The sequence below is a fragment of the Poecile atricapillus genome, chromosome 11 (assembly GCF_030490865.1).
Source record: "Poecile atricapillus isolate bPoeAtr1 chromosome 11, bPoeAtr1.hap1, whole genome shotgun sequence".
Classification (NCBI taxonomy): Eukaryota; Metazoa; Chordata; class Aves; order Passeriformes; family Paridae; genus Poecile; species Poecile atricapillus.
The window spans coordinates 1,433,431-1,458,494 of record NC_081259.1 but is presented as its reverse complement, the minus strand read 5'-3'; the positions used below and the strand labels follow the sequence as shown (position 1 = coordinate 1,458,494).

The window sequence follows — 25,064 nt, the reverse complement described above, 5'->3', positions numbered from 1 at the left end:
ACCTTTCCTTTTTTCCATATTTACCTTTCCTTTTTTCCATATTTACCTTTCCTCTTTTCCATATTTACCTTTCCTTTTTTCCATATTTACCTTTCCTTTTTTCCATATTTACCTTTCCTTTTTTCCATATTTACCTTTCCTTTTTTCCATATTTACCTTTCCTCTTTTCCATATTTACCTTTCCTTTTTTCCATATTTACCTTTCCTCTTTTCCATATTTACCTTTCCTTTTTTCCATATTTACTTTTTATTTATTCCGTATTTCCCTTTTCTTTTTTCCATATTTCCTTTTTCTTTTTTTCCATATTTACCTTTTGGAGGCTGTTGCCCCTTCTGTGTTTCCCTCCTGGTTTTCCCCCATAAATTTCCCCGCGATTTTCCCGTATTTCCCCATTTTCCATGTTTTTCCATTTCACCCAAAGCGCCTCTACCAAAACAACCAATTCCTGACGCTTGGCAACCGATTCCCTAAAAAAAAAAAATCCAAATATAACCGTGAAATTCCAGGGAAAAATCCAAACCCAACCCAACTGTGCAAAAACACGGCGCCAACAAGGTTGGAATTTGAATTACCAAAAGAAATCCCAATGTTTGAGCCAACGGTTCTCTCGATGGCGACGTGTTTTAAGCAGAAATTAGAATTTATATTACGCGGTGTCAGAAAAAGCTCTTAGCATTTATAAACGCTCACTCCTGCAAGTTGAAAATCCTGGGCCGTAATTCCCACTCTGGGTCTCGCCAGGCACTTTTCAATCATTTCTCTCTGCTAATTTTGGTGTCACCCTCATTTCTTTTGAAAAGATTCATTTGGAGCAAATTTGTAAATGGCCCTGATGTGTTCTACAATTTAGTCAATTACTGTTTCAGCCTGCAAACCTCCCGGGAAACGGAACATACATGGCCTCAAGGTACGAATTTCAATAATTGTTTCAGGAAAGTTAGATGGATTTGTAATGCTGTGTTCCACTTATTGAAATGTCAAATAAAACTGCACTTTCTTGAGCTCTGACAAGCAGATTTGATTTTTTTTTTTTTTTTTTTAATTCTGAATTTCTTTTTTTTTTTTTTTGGTGAGGGAAGGATTAATCTGCAAAAACGTGATATCTGTATTTATATATATATATAATTTTATTAAAAATGCGTTTGCCTTTTTGTTTTTAACCTCTGCTAATCATGTTCTTAAATTTTACTAGTCCATTTATCAACTGCTGTCTGCCGCTACTTCAAAGCTTTTAAACCCCCACCTCATCCCCGTGATTCCAATCATTTATCCGTGTGCAGAAGGAATCATTTTAGATATTTTTTGATTTCTCGTTGCTCCTGTAACCGCACAGAGACGACCACGAACGCGTGAAGCCGTTCTGGAGTGGTTAAAACGCCAATAAACAACGGCTTTTGCCGCCTTTTCCCTTCAGCTTCGCGCTCCTCGCGGCGCCGCGATGGCGCAGCCTGCTAACCTACATACGGCCCTCACCCGTGCCTAGCAACCAGCTAATTAACCTTCCCAGCCAAACGAGGAATTCGTGGCAAATTACAGGTTAATTAGAACGGTGTCCTCGGATCTGATCAGGCTCCTCTCGCTGCCCGCAGGTGAACACGCGCGCGGGGGCCGCCAACAGCGGCGCCTCGGCCGCCTCCGAGGCCCTCCCCAGCAATAGGTAAGAGCCAAGCTCCTCTTCCTTTTCCTGCTTTTTCCTTCGCTTCCCGGTTTTTTTAAAACCCAACGCAGAGCCCTGGCGTGGCGGGGTTTGGGGAAAGCCGGGGGTTGAGCGGATTTCCCGGGAAAAGGGCGGAATTCGCGGGTGGCGTCGGGGTGGGGATGCTGGGGCTTCCTCCCGCAGGTTTGCTGCTGGAAAAATGAGGGGTTGTGGGAATTCCAGGGAAAAATGAGAGGTTGGTGAGGATTCCAGGGGGAAAAATGAGGGGTTGGTGGGAATTCCAGGGAGAAACGAGGGGTTGGTGGGAATTCCAGGGGGAAAATGAGGGGTTGGTGGGAATTCCAGGGAGAAAACGAGGGGTTGGTGGGGGAAAAATGAGGGGTTGGTGAGGATTCCAGGGAAAAATGAGGGGTTGGTGAGAATTCCAGGGGAAAAATGAGGGGTTGGTGAGGATTCCAGGGGGAAAACGAGGGGTTGGTGGGGGAAAAATGAGGGGTTGGTGGGAATTCCAGGGGGAAAATGAGGGGTTGGTGGGAATTCCAGGGAAAAACGAGGGGTTGGTGGGAATTCCAGGGAAAATGAGGGGTTGTGGGAATTCCAGGGAGAAATGAGGGGTTGGTGGGAATTCCAGGGAAAAACGAGGGGTTGGTGGGAATTCCAGGGAAAAATGAGGGGTTGGTGGGAATTCCAGGGAAAAATGAGGGGTTGGTGAGGATTCCAGGGGGAAAACGAGGGGTTGGTGGGGGAAAAATGAGGGGTTGGTGAGAATTCCAGGGAAAAAGGAGGGGTTGGTGGGAATTCCAGGGGAAAAAGGAGGGTTTGGTACTGGAGAAATGAAAGATTGATGGGAATTCCAGGGAAAAAAAATGAGGAATTGGTGAGAATTCATAGGTTTGTAATAATAAATAGCCTAAATAATGAAGTTACTCAGGTTTATTAATGTGGGGTAGGATTTTTTGAAAATCTTTTCCACTTAGGTGCCCGCTTCCTACAATTCCAGCAAAATTTTGGAGTCCATCCCCCTTATCTTGCTTTTTACATTCCAGCCCTCATTTGAAAACTCAATATTAAGGTCTTCAAATGCAAGAGAATTCATTCTCTGTTTTTTTTCTAAAGATTAATTTTTCAAATGCTTTTTATTACGTGAATTGTTACAGGAAGTCGTAACACTGATGGTAAAAACCTCCCAAAAAACCTTTCTGTGTTCTTAAAAAGGAATAAGCAGGGGTTGGCTCCATCTTCTTCCTACAAGAGAATATCTGAACCACGGGAATAGAATTCTCAGGAGGCTCCTTTCAACCTAAATTATTCTAATAAGCATATAATATTCCATTTATCTGTGCATCAGCATCCTGCTGCCTTTTCTCTCTGAGAAAAGAAAAAAAAAGAAATGTTGTAAAGATTAAAAAGGTGAATTTCAGCAGATTAAGATGATCAGAGAGGGGCAGGTTTGTGGTGTTTTGGGCACGGTTTTAAGGTGAATTTTGGGTGGATAAAGCCACAAATCCCATTTTTACTGCGGGAGATTCCAACAGCAGGGCTGGAGTTTTTTTCCCCACTGGAAATCTCATCCAAAAAAAACCACTAAAACCCAGTTTTGTGGGTTTTGTAGGCTCTGTAATGGTGGAAATTTAAAAAAAAACCCAATCCTGGCCAAGTTTGCCCCATCCCTTAGGGAACGTTTGAGCCAACACAAAACTCTTAAAACAAGAAAATAAATCTGAATATCTTTGTGCTCTGCAGTCCAAGCTAAATAAAGCTGATTTTTCTGTCACTGCTGCGTGCTTGGCTTTCAGTACTCCCTGTACTTTGAGCTTGTTCTTCAAGTGCATTGAAAATGAAGCTTCTAGAAGATTCTTGTCACCTTATCTGGTGGTTAATTGCCGTTCCTTTTCCGAAACCTTCTGCACCAGGAGTTTTGTTTTTGAAGTAATTGAAAGTCTCTCTTTGTTTCATGTTCACAAATTGTTAGTCATGAAAGATGACAAGATCAACTTATGTTTCCTTGGAAAACTTAATTTTTCTTTAAAGCAGTCGTGGGAACAAGAGGCCTATTAAAGAACAAAGCCACCAAATATGAAATCTGTGTTTTTCACTGTTCCTGTTAATAATGATCTGTGATCAAGACACGTGCACAGGCCTTTCAAGAATATATTATTTTGTACTTTTATTTATTTATTTTTGTTTTGTGTTTTGGTTTTTTTTTTAACTTCAGTAATAAGAGCAGAATGTCCCTTTGAGATAAAGTTTTGCAGATGTTGCTGCCCGGGCAGTTTGTTGTGTTGAAGCTCCAAGGAACAGAGTTTGTCAGGAAAGGAGAGGAGGAAAAAAAAAACCCCAAAAACCAGGATTTTGTGAGTTTTTGAAGGAGTTTGAAGCCATGAAAGGTTTTACCCTTTAATTCACCAAGCTGGGAGTTGGGGTTTGGTGAAGTTCTGTAAATCAACACGAGTTTTGTTGCGTTGTTTTGGGAGTAGATCCTCCTGGAAAAGCAGATTGGCCTGGAATGGGTGCCCACGGAAAGCTGAGGGATTCAGCCACATCCTGAGATTCCTAAATCAGGAATTCTGCTCAGGATTCTCAGCCTGGAGCTGAGATCCACAGGAATTCCTGAGGAATAACACCCTGGGGAGCTCTAAAACCAGATATGGCCCGTGGAAACTGGGCATAAACCACATTTCCCTGTAATTTTTGCACCGCCTGACATGTGAGAACAGCTTTATTTTAAACTTTCCCCTCTCAGAGCTGGTGACCAGCAGGTTGTATCTCACCAGCCTGTGCAGTCAGGTGTCTAAACCAGCTCTAGGCTGGAAAATACATTGATTTTTCTTAGCTGCTCATTGCTGCTTCATCCCTGCTGCCTGATCTCACCAAACCTTCCCCTTGGAGTTTAATCTGGAATATGGAACCACGAGCTCCCCTTGCTCCTCGCTTTGTCTGACGGAGTGAAACGGCCCCGGTCGTTAAAAATAATTGCTTTTTATTTGGTTTGTTTCTTTTCCAGCTTAAAAAAGTCCTCAGCAGAGCTGAAGAAAATCCTTGCCAATGGCCAGGTAGGTGCTTGGGTTTTCCTGCACATCTGGAGTGGTTGGGCACATCTGGATGGTGCAGAGCCGCTCTCAGCTGTTATTTCTTGATCAATAAATAAATAACAATAATTAACATTAATAGGATTAATTTAATCCTGTTGATATTCATTTAAAATTAACCATAAATGTGTCATTTCTTCGTTTTGCTGGGTGGTTTGAGGAGAAGTGAGGGTTTGCTGCTGGAGAAATGAGGGTTTGCTGGGGGTTTCAGGAAGAAATAAAGGTTTTCTGGGAATTCCAGGATGAAATCAGGGGTTTTCTCTGGAGAAATGAGGATTTGCTGGTGATTCCAGGAAGAAATTAGGGTTTGCTGGGAATTCCAGGAAGAAATTAGGGGTTTGCTCTGGAGAAATGAGGGTTTGCTGGAGGTTTCAGGAAGAAATAAAGGTTTGCTGGGAATTCCAGGAAGAGATTAGGGATTTGCTCTGGAGAAATGAGGGTTTGCTGGGGGTTTCAGGAAGAAATAAAGGTTTGCTGAGAATTCCAGGAAGAAATTAGGGGTTTTCTGGGAATTCCAGGAAGAAATTAGGGTTTGCTGGGAATTCCAGGAAGAAATTAGGGGTTTTCTCTGGAGAAATGAGGGTTTACAAAATTGTAGAACACCACCTCGTTGTTCTCTTTTTGCTCCAACCTCCAGCACCCAAAATTGAAGTTTAAATTCTTTTTTTTCCCCTCCATCTTGAGCTGGGTGGGTGGGTTTACAATACCATTAAACACCCACGGTTAAATGAGAGTATTTAAAAAAAATACCACCAAAAAAAGCCCAGATTTTCCACCAAGCACATAAATAAATACATTTTAATGTTTGTCCCAGGCTGAGCCCTTTGGCAGCCTGTCCAGGGGCTGGGAGCTGCCTATTAGACTCTATTGACTGAGACATCTGTGTCACTGCAAATAAAAGACTCTTATTGATTTTCTTAACTGCTCTTCACTTCCCCTCCACCTTCCAAAGGCTGAAATCTTAATTATCTCAGATGCCTATTCAGGGTTTCACACCACGACCTCTCCCAGCCTCATCGGCATTTCATGAATCCAGGAGTTGGGATTGGCAGCCAGATAAAGATGGAGATTTGTGGTTTCCTTCAGCTTCACCTGGAATGGTTTTTTTTTTTGGGGGGGGAAAAAAAAATGGGATTTCCCCTCTCTGGAATCCAGCTGGGAAATGAGGATTTTAGGTTGAGCTCGGTGTTGTCAGATTCCTTCCTGTTGGTTTTTAAATGTGTGTTTCTCTGGGTGGATTGAAATTTAACAGCAGCAGGTAACTTGGAAATTGAGGTGGTGCTTCCTCTGATGTTACTGATTTATTTTAAGGTAAAATCCCAGAATGTGAGCAAAATCCCTCCATGGCTGGCTGAGTTTGGCATTTTATTTATTCTAAAAAGCAGAAAACAAGTGGTTGGTGTGCCCTGAAAGAGATTCAAGGATTTGTTCCCTAGGGTTTAGAATTTTAAAGCCAAACCTCTTCTTATGAAGTTAAAGATGTTATTTAAACTCACCAAAACAAGTAAAGAAAATAAGGATTAAGTGCCTCTTATGATATTAAAAATGTTACTTAAACCCACTAAAAAAAAATAAATTAGGTAAATCTTATGATATTGGAATTGTTACTTAAACCCATTAAAAAGAAAATAAGACTAAAGTTTTATACTAAAACCAAATAAAAAGAAAATAAAGATTAGGGACCTCTTCTGATATTAAAAGTGTTACTAAAACCCACTAAAAAGAACAAAATATTCAGTTTTAATGCTACTTTTTAGTCAGCCTGATGGGAGTTCATCTGCTTTTTGTTGAGAGCAAATTATTTCAGTCGTGTTCTGCAAAATTTTGGTCACAGACCCACAACTGGCGATGGGTTTCTGGATGAAACTTCAACTTTTGTTCATTTTGGGGGGGTTTAAGTCACACTTATCGTTACTTAAGCCTGGCCTGGGCCATTATTTTTGATTATTTTTTGGCAGTTTCTGCTTTGAGGCACCCCTTAATGATATTCCCCTCGTAGTTTCCATTTAGCTTTAATAAGGAATTCATATTAATCATTAAAAGAAGGGGCCATGATTCTTCAAGATAATCAAATATTGACAGGTTAGAAATAGCTTTCTGCCTGGCTTCATTGATATAGGTGATGGGATATAAATATTTATTTCTTTTCTGTCACTCAGGGTAAATGCCACCAATTGATTCAGCATTGATAGAGTGTCAACAGTTCATAAGAAACATTTGAGTGGCTCCTGTTGCCCCATCGAGTGGGATTTACTAAATCTCCTCAATTGGCTGCTCCTCACCCCAATCTGGATTAATTTGGAGTTCTCCTCTTGGTGATTTACAAAAAAAAAAAAACAAACCCACCCAGCTCTGTTTGCTGCTGGGTTTTTCCATGAATTCCCTGGATTTTGGGCAAGTTGGGGTTGCAGGTTTAATATCCCAGCCCGCCTTTTACCATGGAGAATCCGGTTTTCCCAGTGAAATAAATAAATCACCCCGTGCTTTTGGCATCTTTATTTGAGCCAGTAAATCACATTTTATCTCCCCATCAGTTGCAGATCCTCCCTCCAGCCCAGCATTCCCGTTTTTCCCTGGAATTCTGGAATTGAGCCTCGGAGGACGGAGCTGCTCCTGTCCCTGTCCTTTAGGGAATGATGGGGAGAAAATTTCCCCTTTTCCCAGGAGAAATCTGCTTGGTACCTCCAATTCTGCTCCATTTGTTGCTCATAACTTGAGAAACCTCCAAAAAATCTTCTTTTTTCCCCCACCAATAAATAAAAAAATGGGAATTTAGCTAAAATGTGGGTTCATTGGATTTCCCTGCAGAGTGGTTGGCTCAGGGGGATGTTTTTGGGAATTCAGGAGATATTTGTTGAGGATTCACCTCCAGCTTGGAAGAGCAGAACTCCTTAAAATGAGCAAATCTGAGAGAAATAATTTTTATTTTAGGGGTCTGCTGTAGATTCTTTACGTGTTTTAAATCCCATTCAGTTGTTCCTCATGAGGAACAATTTGCATTTTCTGATGGATGCAATAAGCAAAGGAGCTTCCAGTAATGGAATAAATGTTAATTTTCATCATAAGCCTTGGTGCTGGGATGGGCCCTCCTAAGGAACCTGGCCCAGGTTTAATTACAAATATGTAATAAAATAATCAACTTCTGTTTTCAGTTGTCTCAAATCAGGTTTTCCCATCCCTGTGTAGCAATTCCTGTGAGAAACCACGATTTTTGCTCAGGTAGTGAAAGGAAAAACCATCAATTTTGGGTGAATCATTTCTGTCCTTACAACTTCTTCTGAATCAATAAAATATTTCATTCTCTGGTCATTAGAAATGCTGAGTATTGACTCTTTGGGACATTTGAGCTTGTTATCATCACTTGTGTTAATACACAAAAATGACATCTTTAAGCAGCCAGGCCAAGTCATGTGAAATATTTAACTTGGTGTCCCATAAAATACAAGTAATTACTGAAAATGAGTTAATGGTTCCTAGGAAAATACCTTTTCAGAGCAGGATTTACCCAAACATTTTCTGCTTAAAACCATCAGGCAATGGGGGAATCTTTTCCAGAAAAGGAAAATTCCTTTCAGCCCAGAATTAATTCCGATTAAAACATTTATTTTAAAGTGTAAGTGTGAATTGCAAGAATATCTTTAGTGATATTTTTAACAGCTGCAAAATCAGAATAAGTGTGCTCATCCAGGAGAAGGTTTAACTCTGATTTTTCATTTCAGTTGCTGCTTGGGCAATATTGTTAAGCTGTTGTAAAATCCATATTAAAAAGATGGCAAATTCAGGAATTTGCAGTGTGTTTTTATTATCAGCTGCTGCAGAATTGCTGAGGACCTGAGCTGTCCCAGCAAGCAGAAAGGTTAAAGCAGAGAATTTGTCGTGTATTTCAAGAAAAATCGCTTTTATTGCAATCCCAGACTGCTTTTTTTTTTCCTTTAAAATATATTCTTTAAATTAAAAAAAAATAATTATGCATAAATTGAGCTGTGAGTGAGCTGCCACTCAATTATGCTGATTCCAGAATAAAACCCCAAACTTTTCCAGCTGCCAGGATTCTTTCAGTTCACCTCCAACTTTTCCTTCTGTGCTGCTCCTTTTCCTCTCAGTACCAGTGCCCTGACCCTCTTGAGCTATATTATATCATTCCATTTTGACACCTTTTATCAAACTTTAATGAAATGACCCAGGCAAACAAATTGTCATTAAACTTTCCATCACTTTGTCCCTTGGTATCGTCTTTTATAAATTGGACAGCAAATGTTGTATTGATCTTCTCGTTCTTGCAGCTGAACTTGAAATGACCCAGACTGCTTGTTGTTTATGGCCTGGAGTTGCTTTTCCTTGACATTTCCATCCCCAGCATGACATCTCTTTTGTTTTTCTTTCTTTCTTGTGGAGATGAATGAACAAGACATTCGATACCGAGACATCCTCGGCCACGGCAACGGAGGCACCGTCTACAAGTGAGTGGTGGTGTGGGGGGGATTTCCAGTGGAAATCTGTCCAAAAAATTCAGATTTCATGGTGATTTTTTTTTTTTTTTTATTTGTCACGTTTTTGGGGTTTAGGGTGGGCCCTCACAGGGGAAAAAAAATAATGATAATCTTGATATCGGCTTTTAAACCGTTCTGGGGGGTTTTATTCCGGTTTTAAGGCAGCTTTGAGTATTTTCTGGGGGATGAGTTGAGGGTTGGCAGGTGGAATTTGGGATGGTGGATTGGCCTCCAGGATTTGGGATTCCTGCTGGCTCTCCTTGGGGTGACAGCAGTGGGATGTGGTGGCACCAGTGCCCTGCCCCTCCCTCCCCCCAAGCTGGATAAACCCCCCCAAATTCCAGCATTGCTGCTCCTACCCTGCGGCCAGGATTAATTTGAAAATTAAAATAACACGAGACTTTCCTGTTGAGAAAACTCCTCCTTGTGCAAAGTTTAAACTACAGAATGTCATATCTGGGACTTAATAGTCTGCAGTGGGGTATGAAAAATATTCCAGTGGGAATTAAGAAATCCATACTTTGTCAGAAAGCCCTGAGGGAGTAATAAAGGTTTCCTCCAGAGAGCTATTTACCATCTACAGTAACCCAGCATCCCATTAGGGTTTTGTTTATACCTTAGACATTTTAACTTTGATATTAACATTTTATTTTAATTTTTTTTTTCTCCCCTAAAATGTTTTAAAAGCCACGGTGCATTTAGTTTAGTTTCTAATTGGCTGCCAGCATTACAAAACGACAGAAGGTTTTGATGGAAATGAACTTCCAAAGGCTCCAAGGAGGAAGTGAAGTCTTGGGATGGGATCTTAGAGTCAGGTTGGGCTTGAGGGTGGAAAGGTGGTTCAGAAATCTCGTGGATATTTTCCTGGAGAAGGATCTTCCTAGAACTTGAGGAAATGGTGTTGTTTTCTGATTTTATTATAGATATGGGAGAGGATGTTGAGCTCTGGAGCTCAGTCGGTGACTTGGTGGTGTCAGGTGAGGAGGCAGGGAAGCTTCAGCAGGGAATTTGGGTGTAGATGTTCTGTTGGACACCATCCCGTGTTTCTGGAGGTGTGGAGCTGGGATCCCCTGCCTGGAGTGGCATTTCCCTGCCCTGTGGGACAGGGAACATCTCACCTGGAAAGGCAGGAGCCCTGTCCTGTGTCAGGGAGGTGTTTCTGTGTTGGGTGTTCCTCTGTGGTTCAGGTTCTGCAGTGGCTGCAGAGCTCCTCCAGCCTCTCCTGGGAACGGGCACTGTGGTTATGTGTGGATATTTCACAGCTGATCACGGAATCCTGCCATGCTTGGGGCTGGAAGGGAATTCAGTTCCTCTCATCCCACCCCTGCCATGGACAGGGACACCTCCCACTGTCCCTGCTGGATCCAAGCCCTGTCCAGCCTGGCCTTGGGCACTTCCAGGGATCCAGGGCAGCCACAGAAAATCTGGGAATTCCAGCGCAGCCCCTCCCCACCCTCCCAGCCAGGATTTCCCTCCCAGGATCCCACCCTAAATCTCCCATTTCCCAGTAGGAAGCCGTTCCCTGTGTCCTGTCCCTCCATCCCTTGACCCAGATCCCTCTCCTGGAGCCCCTTTAGGGACTCTGAGGATTCCCTGGATTTTTCCCTTCTCCAGGGGATCATTCCCAGCTCTCCCAGCCTGGCTGCAGAGCAGAGAGGCTCCAACCCCGTGGTACAACCTCTTACCTTGGAGCAATCCCCCCTTCCCAAAGAGTTCCCAATCCTCCCTCTCCAGCGGAGCAGCCACGTCCCGACAGGAAATCAGGAATTCCAGGTGGAATCCTCCCAGGTAGCTGCACTGCCCCAGCCACAGAGATATTTTATCCCAGTAAATCAATGAACATTTGTCAGGTAAAATGGATTGCAGAGCTTGGGCCGTTTCCCTCTCCGGCGTGGGGAGGAGAGGCCGCGTGGGGATCGATCTGTGGCTGAACAACGAGCCTGTCCACGCCCTTCTTTTTATCTTTTTATCTTTTTCTTATCCTTATCTTGGCTTTTTTGGGGGATTTCTTGTTATTTTTTTTATCCCAGCTCTTTATCCTCCCTCATATCCATTATGGCAATGAAATATCCCAGCGTTCAGGGCCGAGCAAAAAATGAAAATTCTCCATCCTCTCTTTATTTTTCCATGGGAATGAAGCACTATTGGAATAGTTTATTGAGATTGAAGTATTGATCAACTTTTCCTGGCTGGAGGTGGGGTTGTTCTCTTTGGGAAGGCAATGTTTAGTTAGAAAATGGATTTCATTTATTTGGGTTCTTTACAGCTGCGAGTGGTTTATGGCTTGGAGAGAAGAGGTATCTTAGCTTTATTTTTATGACAGTATAATTATACTTTAGAAATACACTTGATTACTGTGTTGGAGCAAAATTGTTCCACTATATTGGCTCGGCCAATATTGCTATACAAACAACTTTTCAGTCAATTGAGCCTGGTAAAAAAATCAATACTTTATAGCAATATTTCTAGGGAGAACTTGCTGAATCTAAATGTTTTTTGGTTTTTTTTTTTTCCCTGTTCTAAAAAGAAGGGATTTTATAGTTCTTTGACATCTTATTCTGCCCCTACCTTTTGATCCGCTGTTTGCTTAATTAAGGAACGATAAAAATTCTCGTGTTAGATACGGCAAAACCAGTTAATTAGCTTTGCTTTTTTGGTTGCTTGCATGTTCAAAAAATATGTGAGAAAATATAAAACGAGCCCAAACTGTCTATTGAACATTCCAGCAGAAAGCAGGAATTCTTCCAGTGCTGCTCAGCGGGCAGAGTGTGCCCTGTTTTGGGTAAAGATCGTCAAGAAAAGGGTAAAAAGTGCTGGAACAAAGCACCTGAGTGTGCTCCTCTGCTGTTTGCCAGGTGCTGTGGGTAGGTGGTGTTGTTCACTCTGATTTCCTGTCCCTGGAGTATTTAAATCCCGATTTTAGGTGGTTTTTTTGAAGCTCAGCTGCCTGTTTTATGGTGGTGAGGTGGAGGATGCACCATTTCAGCTCTTCCCAAACATCCGTGTGGCAAGGCATCTCTGGAGTGGCTTAAATTGCTTTTTTTTTGGAAGAAAACATTCACTGCTCAGTCCAAAAGACATTTTAAAAAGGGAAATCTTATTTTTTAAAATAATATTTGTTTAAAAAAGACATTTGTCCTGCATCCTTGGGCTCCATCAGTGGCTGCAGAGACTTCTCTGAGGAGATCTTTCCTTAGGTGTAGGATTTGCTTTGGAATGTCTGCATGTGCTTTGCCAGCCAGTCCCATTAGCTTCATTAAAATATTTAGACCTCAAATCCTTAATTTTTTATATATTTTGAGCCTAAATATCACCAAGTAGAGGTGTTTGTCTCTGGCAAATAATTCCTCTGTCAGGTCTTCCTGACATCACGTGCCTAAAGCGTCGCTGTTTCCTTTACACAGAGCAAAATGAAGGGTTTATTCTTACTTTAGTTTTTGTTTTTCGAGGAGAAAGGAGAAGTGAGATGCCCTGAACTCCGTTTAGGGCACGGCACAGCCTCCTGGGATTTATTTTAACACTGAGGTTTTGTAACTCCCTGGCTTCTGTCGGAGTCTCCAGCAGCAGGAGCATAAAGGAGAAATACCCATAAAGCCCCAATGATGCCCTAATTAATTTGGGAGTTACTGGGATCTGCGAGAGAGGGAAGGAATGGGAACATCAGTTCCCATCTTAGCAAAATGCTGTGAAAGCAGAAGGTTTCACTTTGAAGTTGAGAAATTGGGAGAGAAGCGGCTGTGGATGATGCCCCGCGCCGAGGAATTGGATAGCCTGGGAAACGGGGAGAAAGGAGGGAGTTTAATTTGTCTGAGCAATTTCCTCCAGCAATTCTGCACTTGCAGCATCTGCCCTTCCCTCCCTTCCCCGTCTCAGGCAGCCTCGGGGTGCCCCATTAGCACGTTCTGGAACGTTCCATGGGAAGTGTGGGATGGGGCAGCTGGGATCTGCCCTGGGACAGAGCTGGGGAGGCTGTGGCAGCCCTGGAGCAGGGATCTGGAGGAGTTGAGCTGCGTTTGTGGGGAAGGGAGGTGGAGGGAAAGCAGCTCCCTGTGTTGGGGTGGTGCCTTGAGGAGCTTTGGCTGAGGATTCTGCTGCTGCAGGACAGGGCTCACAAAATCCTGGAATGTTGGGTTTGGGTTGGAAGAGAGCTCAAATCCCACCCCATTCCATCTCCTGCCATGGGCAGGGACACCTTCCACCATCCCAGGCTGCTCCAAGCCCTGTCCAGCCTGGCCTTGGACACTTCCAGGGATCCAGGGGCAGCCACAGCTGCTCTGGGAATTCCATCCCAGCCCTTCCCCACCCTCCCAGCCAGGAATTCCTTCCCAAGATCCCACCCTAAATCTCCCATTGAGAAGCCATTCCCTGTGTCCTGTCCCTCCATCCCTTATCCCAAATCCCTCTCCCCTCAGGCCCTGGAAGGTTCTCCAGAGTTTCCCTGGATCTTTCTGTTCTCCAGCACCCACAGGAGCTGTCATTTCCCTCTTGGTGAAATCCTTTCATTCCCATTGCTTTGGGCCCTGGCAGATGGGGACAGAGATGGAATCACTTGGCCAAGGCAGGGATGGAGCTGTGGATTCCCAGCCTGGAGCTGACCCAGCTTCACTCCCAGGGAAGCTTCTCCCAACCTTTTTTCCCCAGTGCTTATCCCAGCCTGGTGCTCAGGGAAGGATCACAGGTTTGTTTGGCATTAAAACCCATCTTTGACCCCTGGAAGTCTTAAAACTGCATCTCCCTTCATTCCTGTGGAGACATTTCCCTTTTTTCCCCCCTTTCCTGTGCATTCATTTCCTCCTTCTCTCGTTTGGTTTTATTTTGAGTCCCTCTGGAAGCGTTGGAACAGCGATACCTGGCTGAGTTGGGGATGCCCCACTGGGTTTGATCTAATTCCAGTGTGGTTTAAAGAAGACTGACCAGTGCTCGCTGGTCACTCGCTGCCTGCCACCCCAGCCAGCCCCGTAAAATCTGTTATGCACAAAAGTGCATAAAATGAAGATAAAGTACCTCCTTTGAGGCTGACAAAACCCCTTCCTCTGCAGAATGGGAGCTGCAGTGGAAGTAAATAAATGAATGGACAGCAATCACAGCCTAGTTGATGAAACTGTTCAATTAAAGCACAGGCATTTACATGGTGTAATTTCCCTAAATTGCCAATGAGCCCCTTTAGACACAACCAGTGTTCAAATTGATTTCAGCATTGATTTTGGCTGAAGCTGATAAATTTCTGCTTGTTAGTTAAAGTAATTTTGCAGAAGACTTTGTAGTGCAGTATTGAAGTGTTCATTTAGCTGATGGTTAAAAGAGGAGTTATTTACAGAGGGTTCTACTGTTGGGCTGAGATGGGACGATTCCCCGGTCATCTTTTTACTTTTAATTTTTAAGCTTCAGTATCCAATCAATACGTTACTGAAACTGATTAAAATGTATCCAGCCAGCTGCCTATGGCTGTTTAATTAGAAACTGGATGATTCTTAAATTAAAGTTGTTTTGTTTGTGTTGGATGTCCGTAGCTGGGAAGATGAAGCGAGCGGAAAATGGGAGTTGGTGTCTTGTTAGCAGTGGGAGCCCAGGGCCTCACCACCCTCCCAGGCAGGAATTCCTTATATCCAATATCCCATCCAAATCTCCACTTTTCCAGTCTGAAGCCATTCCCTGTCTCCTGTCCCTCCACACCTTGTCCCCAATCCCTCTCCAGCTCTCCTGGAGCCCCTTCAGGACCTGGAAATCTCTCCCTGCATCCTTCTCCCCTCCAAGCTGATCAACCCCTCGTGTTGGCATCTTAATTCCAGCCACCAAAGAAGGAATTAAGATTCCCTTTTGGCTCAGGCTCTGTTGCTTCACGTTCCTTTTCCCAGAATTGTGCCGGATTCACTCCGGGCTCTCTTCCAGGCGCGGTGATGCCGCTGCTGCTGGCACCACACTCTGCTCCAGCTCCCTCCTCCTTCCTTGTCTCCCTCAGGATTCGGGGCTGTCCCGCAGTGGGACAGGCACAAATCCCATTTCCCAAGGTTAACCCTGAATTTTTGCCTGTGGGAGAGAAGGGAGACTGGTGGAAGTACAGCTGGAAAGAGGAGCAGGGCACAGCACAGAGAGGTGAGGGATCCTCGTTCCCCGAGCTTGGATTCCAGCACCGAGCTGGGTTAAGCGAGCCATTGCTGCTCAGCATCTCCTTCCTGCGGCCTCTGCTGCCAGCTGGGCTCTTTTTCCCAAAGTTTGAACATCCAAACACCACTATTTGCTGTTTGTTTGCCACTTCCCCAGCAAATCATTTTGCAATCAGCGCTCCAGCATCTGCGGTGGCATTTCGGAGGGAGGGGAGGTTGTGCTGTGAACCAGCACAGCCCCATAAAATCTCCTTTTTCCAACTGCTCTGCACTTTGGCTTCCCTGATTTAACAGCCACAGAGTCAGGCTAATGTCTTTGCTATTGCAGGAGGCAGCAACTGGCAAAGTGGTTATTTCCTAGAAACAATTTGAATTTCTTTCTTTGGATGGCCGTGGGAGAACGTGAGGCTGCTGTCACCGCTCTGCCACGGTCTGACCTGCAGCAGCAGGCGGAAAAACCAGTTAAAAATGAGCAAATGTTGGGTGATTTGCTGTGTGGAGCCATCCTGCAGGGCTGAGTTCTTTTTGCCTGACTCTGACCCGGCTTTTTGCTGGTGGTGGTTTCTCAGGAATGTCCAGTTTGGCTCTTTCTGTGCCCTCCTGTCTGAAGGTGCTGCTTTTGCTGCAAGCTCGGCCTTTCCTGAGCTTCTGAGCTCAAAGGAGAAGCTTCAGGCTTTTATTTCTGTTGGGAAATGCTCTGCCCCAGAGACCTCTGGTGTGTGGGTCTGGAGAGCTTCATCTGCAGCTCCTCAGTGCAGTGTTGAGAGTGAACTCTGGGGAAATGGGATGATATTTTCCAGCCTTTTTGAGGAAAACGATGTGCTGCTGTTTTTAACAAACGTGGGTGACGGATTCCCAAAGCTGTGAGGGAAACAAGGCACAGGAAAGGAACCAAAATATTCCTGGGAAGTCCAGATGGGCATCAGGAGAAAGCTCCTGGTAAGAAAGGAGGAGCTCCAGTGCTGGGAGAGGCAGGAATCTCCATCCCAGGGCAGGAATTTCTCCCCAATATCCCATCCAAGCCTTCCCTGGGTCCTGTCCCTCCAGCCCTGGTGACTCTGAGGTTTCCCTGGGCTGGAGGAGAGCGTTTCACGCCTGGATCCCGCGGCCCCATCACTGCCTCTGTCACTGCATCATTTTGTCATCTTTGCTGATGTTGGTGATATTTCTGACTGACTCATTGGCATAGCAGACAGGTCATGGCTTTCCCTTGAATCCTTCCTGCTTGCCAAGGAATTTCTTATTGATTAGAAATCGTTTTTTTGTGGGGGAAAAATGAAAGGGTTTATCCTGGTGGCTGGAGGAAGCAGATCTTGTGCTGCTCCAGGCTCCTTCAGTGGTGTTCTTATCGTGGTAAAATAAATGAGTTTTTAAAATAAATGTAATGAATTTTGGCTTCTAGGCAGATATCATGTTTGTTTTGAGATTTACCATAATGCTAAACTCAGTTTGTGGTGAGGATTTCCTGGGTTTGATGGGAAAAGCTGCTGGAAAAAGCTCAGAGATCTTTGCAAACTCAGCCCCTGCTCGTGCTGTGACCATTTTTGTGTCACTCACACGTGGGCAAGGGGTTTGCAATTAAAAACTAGGGGAAAAAAAAAAAAAAAATTTAGGAAAATGGGATTTTGCTGCTTTTCCCTGCCTGGTTCTACAATGATGGGTTTGGAGGTGGCACCAGAGCAGGAATATTGGTTTAATCCCCTCCCAGACATCCACAGATTGACTGAAAGTCTGGTTTCCCTCGTTATCCCACGGGATTTCTGCAGCTCATCCCTCAGAACCCTCACAAAGGTCTGAAATCCAGGATTTTAGCGCTGCTGACCGCAACCAAAACATCAATTCCACCTTCCACTCCCACAGAACATGCTAGAAACCCCCTTTTTCCCTCCACACGTGGAAGGGGTAATTACTGCAGCGACTCCAGCCTAATTTGAAGCGTTAGCTGTTAATTAAAACACCGCAGAGGTGTAGGGTTGTCTTTTGGTGTAACCAAAGCTCCCGTTCCACCTCCATTAATCACTTTACAGTTATTGTGCTGGGGAAGGGCAGGACAACTGAGATGCTGGATCAGCCTGGAGTAAACAAATTCCTGCCCATCCTGGCATCCCAAAAGCCCCGGCCACGCTCCCGGGGCGCTCCCCTCTCCTTTGTGATCCAATTCCCAACGATAATTAAATGTTAAATTGGTGCTGTCAGTGCTCTGTAAACCAAACCAGGTATCTGCCCTCTGCTGGAAACCGATCCCGAACTTCCACGGATGAATTAGCGTGCGTCATAATTAAATAATCGAGTCTTCCCTTTATAATTCGCTGGGAAACGGGAGATCTCTCCCATGGAAAAAGGATCAGCTTTCCTGACGAGCTAATTAAGCTGTCCACTCTGCTCCCTATTAAGCCAACAGCTGTGGAGCATCTTCTTCATCCCTTATTCCTGCTCATCTGAAATGTTTTCCCACTGTTGATTCATCCCCTGAGCTCATGGATTCCCATTGATAATCTCATTTTTTACACTCATTTTTTCCCCTTCTGCCTTCTTAAATTCTCTTTTTTCCCCCTAAAATCTGGTGCCACTCCATTCCTTAAATATCCATCAAGGAGTTATTCAATTGAGGTGAAGTTTTTAGGGATTTCCAAGCCATTACCAAGAATTTGGGGGAGAAAGGATCAGCTCATGGATTCATGGATTTGTCTCTATCAAAATTCCCATTGATATTCTCATTTTTTACACTCATTTTTTTCTTCTTCTGCCTTCTTAAATTCTGATTTTTTCCCCCTAAAATCTGGTGCCACTCCATTGCTTAAATATCCATCCAGGAGTTCTTCATCCCTTATTCCTGCTCATCTGAAATGTTTTCCCACTGTTGATTCATCCCCTGAGCTCATGGATTCCCATGGATAATCTCATTTTTTACATTCATTTTTTTTCCCTTCTGCCGTCTTAAATTCTGATTTTTTCCCTCTAAAAATCTGGTGCCACTCCATTGCTTAAATGTTCATCATCCCTTATTCCTGCTCATCTGAAATGTTTTCCCACTGTTGATTCATCCCTAAAGCTCCTGGATTTGGCTGTATCAAAATTCCCATTGATAATCTCATTTTCTACACTCATTTTTTTCCCTTCTGCCTTCTTAAATCCTGGGTTTTTTTCCCCTAATATCTGGCACCACTCCATTTCTTAAATATCCATCCGGGAGTTATTAAATTAAGGTGAAATTTTTAGGGATTCCCTAGCCATTACCAGAAATTTGGAGGAGAAATGATCAGCTCATGGATTCATGGATTCAGCTCTATCAAAGTTCCCATTGATAATCTCATTTTTTACACTCATTTTTTTCCTCTTCTGCCTTCTTAAATTCTCTTTTTTCCCCCTAAAATCTGGTGCCACTCCATTCCTTAAATATCCATCCAGGAGTTATTGAATTAAGTTGAAATTTTTAGGGATTTCCAAGTTTAAGTATTTTAAGTATTAATATATTAAGTGTTAATATTAGTTTATTAAATATTTAATTATAATACTAATTAAAAGTATTAAATATATTTAATTATTTTAAGTTATTTCCAAGCCATTACCAGAAATGAGGGGAGCGCTCAGGGTTATAAATAAGATTAAATTATGTTTTTCACCTCTTTGGGTGATTTTGCATGCAAAAAAAACCCCAAAAAACCCAAGTATTAAAGCTTTTCTTCTTCACTAATAATTGCTGGAGGTACAGAGAGGTAAAATATTGGAATTTTTTAAAGTTGCTGCCACATTTCTGACAGTGCTGCCATAAATCAGGGTGAGACAGTAAAACCAGTGAAGAGGAAAACTTTAATGGTTTTGTTTTTATGCAAAATTACATTGAATTTTGAGGAGGTTTTGGGGTTGGTTTTTTTTTTTTAATCTACTTTTATTTTCTCACGTGGTCAAGTCATTGTTAAATAGCCAATTATGGGTGTTTCTCCTCAGAAATTAAGATAAACTGCTGTTGAAATCCCCTGGAAAATTATTTTGGGTACATGTGAGCATCAGCAATAATTTTTTCATGCCCCCTCTAACCATAAAATAAACGCAGAAATTGAATTTTGCCGATTTTTTCTGTGGCTCCTTAAGTTCTGAGAAAGAATTGGCCATAATCTGTTTTAATTTGATTTAATTGGTGCAGCTGCTTGTCTCTGAAAATACCCACAGGACTGGCAGATTGGTGAGATAATCCTGATTTTCCATGAAAATTCTGAATTAGCGGTGATCATCTTAATTAATTCCATTGAAATTAAAATGGGGAAATGGAAAAATTCAAGGTTGGACTTAATTTTGGGGGTCTTTTCCAAGCAAAATGATTTAGTTAAATTCCCATTTATAGTTTATTTTTCTGCTGTATCAATATTTCCATGTGTGTATTTTATATCAAAAATAAAGATACAAACCCTGATGAGTGGTTCCCTTGTAAATATATTTTTCATCCCTTTTTTCCCCTCAGTTTTCCTTTAGAAATGCTGGATAAAATTGGCTTGATGTAAAATTTAGGAGGGGAAAACTCATTTTTCTGTGAAATGAGCGTATTTATCTCGCACATCCTCACAGAGGGAATTTTATATCATCTCAAATTATCAAATTTTTTCCTCACCCAGGGCTTACCACGTCCGTAGTGGAAAAATCCTGGCAGTCAAGGTAAGAAATTCCAGATATTTTATTTTTTTTCCAGCTTTTTCTGCCCTTGCTTTCCTTCCCTTCTCTCTGTTTTTTTTTCTCTCAATTTGATTTAGTGCATTAATTTATTTCTTTCCAGGAAATTTATTTATTCCTTTATTTATTCCTTTATTTATTCCTTTATTTACTCCTTTATTTATTTACAGGAAAACCCCAGCCTGTAAATTTGGTCATTCCCAATCAGCTCAGATTTCCCAAAATTCAGGATTTTTCCACAAGGAATTGCCTGAAAATTCCACATTTTGGTGTCTCCATGGATGTTTCCAAGGGCTCCTTGTTTGGATTAAATTTGGAGTTTGTAGAATTTTATGGTCAAAAAAAATCCCAATTTTCTCTGAAATTCACTCAAATCTGGCATAAAACACCAGCAAGAGCGTGGCAGCTCTTGGTTGCAATTTGTTAATTAAATTAGAAAATTTGTAAATGAAATTATTAATGGTTCATCTGCACACAAATAAGCCAAAAAATTGAATTTTTCAATGTGTTTTTATTTTTTTTTTCAATTTTTTCAGTGGAGATTTGGAAAATGAAATTGTTGAGTTCATGCAATTCCAATTAATAGTTGGTGATCTAAAAAAAAGAAAAAAGGTAAATTTTAAAATGTAGTTTATGGAGTAATTACTTAAAAATCTGGGAAAATAAATGGGGTTTTAATTAATTTTTCCCATCCTTTAATCCTTAAATTCCGGGATAATTGAGATAAAGAGTGGGAGAGGAGGAGTGGTGGAAGCAGGATTGAAATGCAGTTTAAAAAGGAAAAGTTATACAGGATTTAAATGAAATATTTCCATTTATTGAGCAAAATTTGTGTGGTTTGACCTCAGATTTGGGCTCAGCTTGTGGCTCCAGAATTTATTAAAATTATTTATTATTTATTAAATTTATTAAATTTATTAAAAGGAGTTTTTAATGTGTTTTTACACAGGAATTCTCTGTGTTCTGATGGGTACAACAGGACGAAAAACTAAACAATAAATGGGATTTTTTTTTAATTACAATGAAAACTTTTATTGTTTATCATTGATTAACTTTTATTATTATTGTTACAATTTAAAACTTTATTACAATTCAAAACTTTATTACAATTTAACACTTTAAATGTGGATCTAAAAAAGCTCCAGTGCTTCCTCAAATTGGCTTTTCCGAGCTCCATCCGCGACCTTCAGGAGCGCCAGGAAGTTCTGGGAATTCTGGGAATTCTGGGAATTCAGAAAGTTCTGGGAATTCTGGGAATTCAGGAAGTTCTGGGAATTCAGGAAATTCAGGGAATTCTGGGAATTCAGGGAATTCTGAGAATTCAGGAAGTTCTGGGAATTCTGGGAATTCAGGAAGTTCTGGGAATTCAGGAAATTCAGGGAATTCAGGAAGTTCTGGGAATTCTGGGAATTCTGGGAATTCAGGGAATTCTGGGAATTCAGGAAGTTCTGGGAATTCTGGGAATTCAGGAGGTTCTGGGAATTCTGGGAATATAATATAATATAATATATTATATAATATATAATATAATATAATATAATATAATATAATATAATATAATATAATATAATATAATAATTATCTAAATATGTATATAATATAATATAATAATGATATTATTATAATGTATATATTATACAATATATATTACATTATAATATTATTATATAATATAACATATTACAACATATTAAACCATACATAACATACATGTTATAATATTATATAATATATATCTCTAATATATATTATAATATATATAATGTATATATTATAGCATATTGTATATATTTATATTCTATATTTCTATATAATATATTTATATTGCAGATTTTATATATTGTATAACACACATTATAAATAATTTATATAATTGATCATTTATATTATATATAATTCTAACATTTATATTATACATAATTCTAACATATAACATTCTAACGTAATTCTACATTATATATAATTCTAATATATATTTATAGATAATATATTTTATTTAATATATTTATATAGTATACTTAATATATTATATAACCCACATTATAAGTAATTTATATGATAGATAATTATATATCATTCTAACATATAGAATTATATATTTATATTTTCAATATAATATATATTATATATAATCATTTATATTATATAACCCACATGATAAGTAATTTATATAATAGATAATTTATATTATATATAATTCCAATATATATAATTACGATTTTACATCATAATAAAAAGGAATTAATTAAATTCCTTCTATCTTGACACCAGCAGCAATTAAAGAGGATTTCAGTGCCAAATTCTTGGCATGATCCTCACACAGATCCAATATTTTGACCCAGAATTGTCAGGATCCAGGAGAGGGATCTGGGAAAGCAAAGTTCTGCATTTTGGGGCTTTTTTTACTGATAAAAAACAGATTTAATTAGAAAAAATAACCCAAAACCTGTTGATTAAATCACTTTCAGCAGGTAAATAACCAAAAGCGAATAATCCATAACATAATCCCTCAGTGATGCACCAAATTCCATATTTTATATGTAATATAAAGATATTTTCCATATTTTATATAAGCTGAACCTGCTGAGGGTTTAATTCCTTTTTCCCAGGTAACTTTTTCTTATATAAACAGAAAAAAATCTTGAAATCTGAACCTCAGACCATTCCTGGGAAGGCAGAATTCTGCATTTTGAGGCTTTTTTGACTGATAAAACACAATTTTAATAAATTAAAAAAAACCAAGATAACCCCAAACCTGTTGATTAAACCACTTTCTGCTGTTTTAATCATAATAATAATGTTTATTAAAGAGAATAATCCATAACACAATCCCTCAGTGATGCACCAAATTCCATATTTTATATATAATATAAAGATATTTTCCATATTTTACATTACCTTAACCTCCAGAGGACTTAATTTATTTTTCCAAGTCACTTTTTTTCCCTATTTAAAGGGGGAAAACTCAAGTGAAAACTGAATTTACAGTGGCTTTTTGCCACTCTCCCCCTGCTTTTAGCTGTGATTTCAATTTGTTTAATTTAATTTTATTGTGATTAATCATTTGTACACTGATTTCCTTTGAGCTCTACACACCATAAAAGACAACGATGTCAGCCTGGATTAAAACTGGAAATTAAAGCAGAATATTTTGAATTTGACCCCGTGATTTTTTTGCTCTGCTTCCCTTTAGCGCCACTGCAGCAAATGGGGAGAGTCATCCGTGACAGCCTGTGATGAATTGCTGTATTTATATTTATTTGGGATATTTTAATGGCCTCTCACTAATTCTAATTGAGCAAGGGAGTAAATTATAATTCACTCACTCAACTGCCAGCTCAGCTCGGGGTGGATTCATCCCTCTCTCCAAAGTTCAGCCCCAGTATGGCTCCAAAATAAAATTTTTTTGGGGATAAAAACTTGATCAGAGGATTTCCATGTCATTTAAGTTTCTTTTTTAAATTGCTTTTCTGCTCCAAAATCCTTCCCCAGCTCAACCATTCCAACCAATGTTGACCCTGGATAAATCCTGGCCAGGAATCTCACTGGGGTGATTCCAGGGAAATGATGATTTGTGCTGCAAAGTTCTTTCCAAAGGGGAAAAAAATTCAGGAAATTTTAGGATTTAGGGAAAAAAAAACCAACAATTATTTCATGTTCCATCTCATTGTGTCAGCTGTGGAAATTGTCCAGGTTGATTTGGGATTCTCCATCCCTGGGATGTCCAAAGCCAGGGATAGTGGAAGGTGAAATGAGATCCCACCCAAACCATTCCAGAATTCCAGGAATTTCCATCCAAATCTTTTTTTCCACAGCTCCATCCTCAGCAGGAGCGACTCTGAGATCTTTTTTTAGATTGATTTCTTTCCTGGAAGATTTTTTTTTTGTTGTTTTACCCATACAAAATAAGCCTGAAAATTTTAATACAAAAGGAGATGATAAATGCAGGTTAAGGTGGGATCTAAAATATAATTTTCAGTCTTTTTGTGCTGTAAATAAATAAGGTTCCTCCAGCCTTGACATCAGGTGTGGGGTCACACATTTCCAGGTGGAAGAAAACAGTGAAAAAATTATTAATTGATAAGTATTAATTATTATATTATATTATATTATATTATATTATATTATATTATATCATATTATATTATATTATATTATATTATATTATATTATATTATATTATATTATATTATATTATATTATATTATATTATATGTAAATAAATTTATTAATTAATTTTGGGGTGAAATAACCTTGTAATTATATTATATTATATTATATTATATTATATTATATTATATTATATTATATTATATTATATTATATTATATTATATTATATTATATTATAAGTAAATAAATTTATTAATTAATTTTGGGGTGAAATCACCTTGATATTATATTATATTATATTATATTATATTATATTATATTATATTATATTATATTATATTATATTATATTATATTATATTATATTATATTATATTATATTATATTATATTATATTATATTATATTATATTATATTATTAGTAAATAAATTTATTAATTAATTTTGGGGTGAAATAACCTTGTAATTCCTCTGTGCCCTTCCCTTGGTGTCCTGAGCACCTGGAGATGGAAAAACTCTGCTTTTCCCAGGTTATCCTCGTTATTGGGATGTTTCTAATTAGGCTTAATGCAAACGAACCCCAGCCCTTTCCTCCTTCTAGGCCTGGCTTTTGGGATCTCAGGGATAATTTTTGCTGCTGGGGTCAGAGGAATTCCTCAGTGGGATCAGAACTGAGATAAAATTTCAATTTTACACCGCTGCCAAGATGGAATTCTGGTGATTCTCAGTGAGCACAAGTGCTGGGATCCCAGCAGATGAATTTCTAAGGTTTTCACGCTGGGAAAAAAAAAACCTGGAATATTGTTGGCAAATGATTATTGATCTGGACAAGCGTGTTAAATGTTTCTTGGCAGCCCTGTATTCCACTTACAATTTAGTTTAGTGACAGCTTTTATAAATAACCCCGCAGCCAGCTCTGGGAGGAGGCAGCTTATTGGTTTTTCCTG

The 25,064-nt window shown here is 40.1% G+C and overlaps 1 protein-coding gene across 3 annotated transcripts in view; it reads left to right on the top strand.

Annotated features, from left to right (window-relative positions):
* The window catches only part of MAP2K5 (mitogen-activated protein kinase kinase 5), a 133,695-nt gene that overhangs the window by 19,297 nt on the left and 89,334 nt on the right, over window positions 1-25,064 (top strand). For all 3 annotated transcript variants that reach the window (XM_058846791.1, XM_058846790.1, XM_058846792.1), the window contains exons 5-9: window positions 868-908; window positions 1,591-1,658; window positions 4,663-4,711; window positions 9,143-9,207; window positions 19,952-19,991. In XM_058846791.1, coding sequence (XP_058702774.1) covers window positions 868-908; window positions 1,591-1,658; window positions 4,663-4,711; window positions 9,143-9,207; window positions 19,952-19,991 — 263 coding nt within the window. The remainder of the gene's footprint in view (window positions 1-867; window positions 909-1,590; window positions 1,659-4,662; window positions 4,712-9,142; window positions 9,208-19,951; window positions 19,992-25,064) is intronic.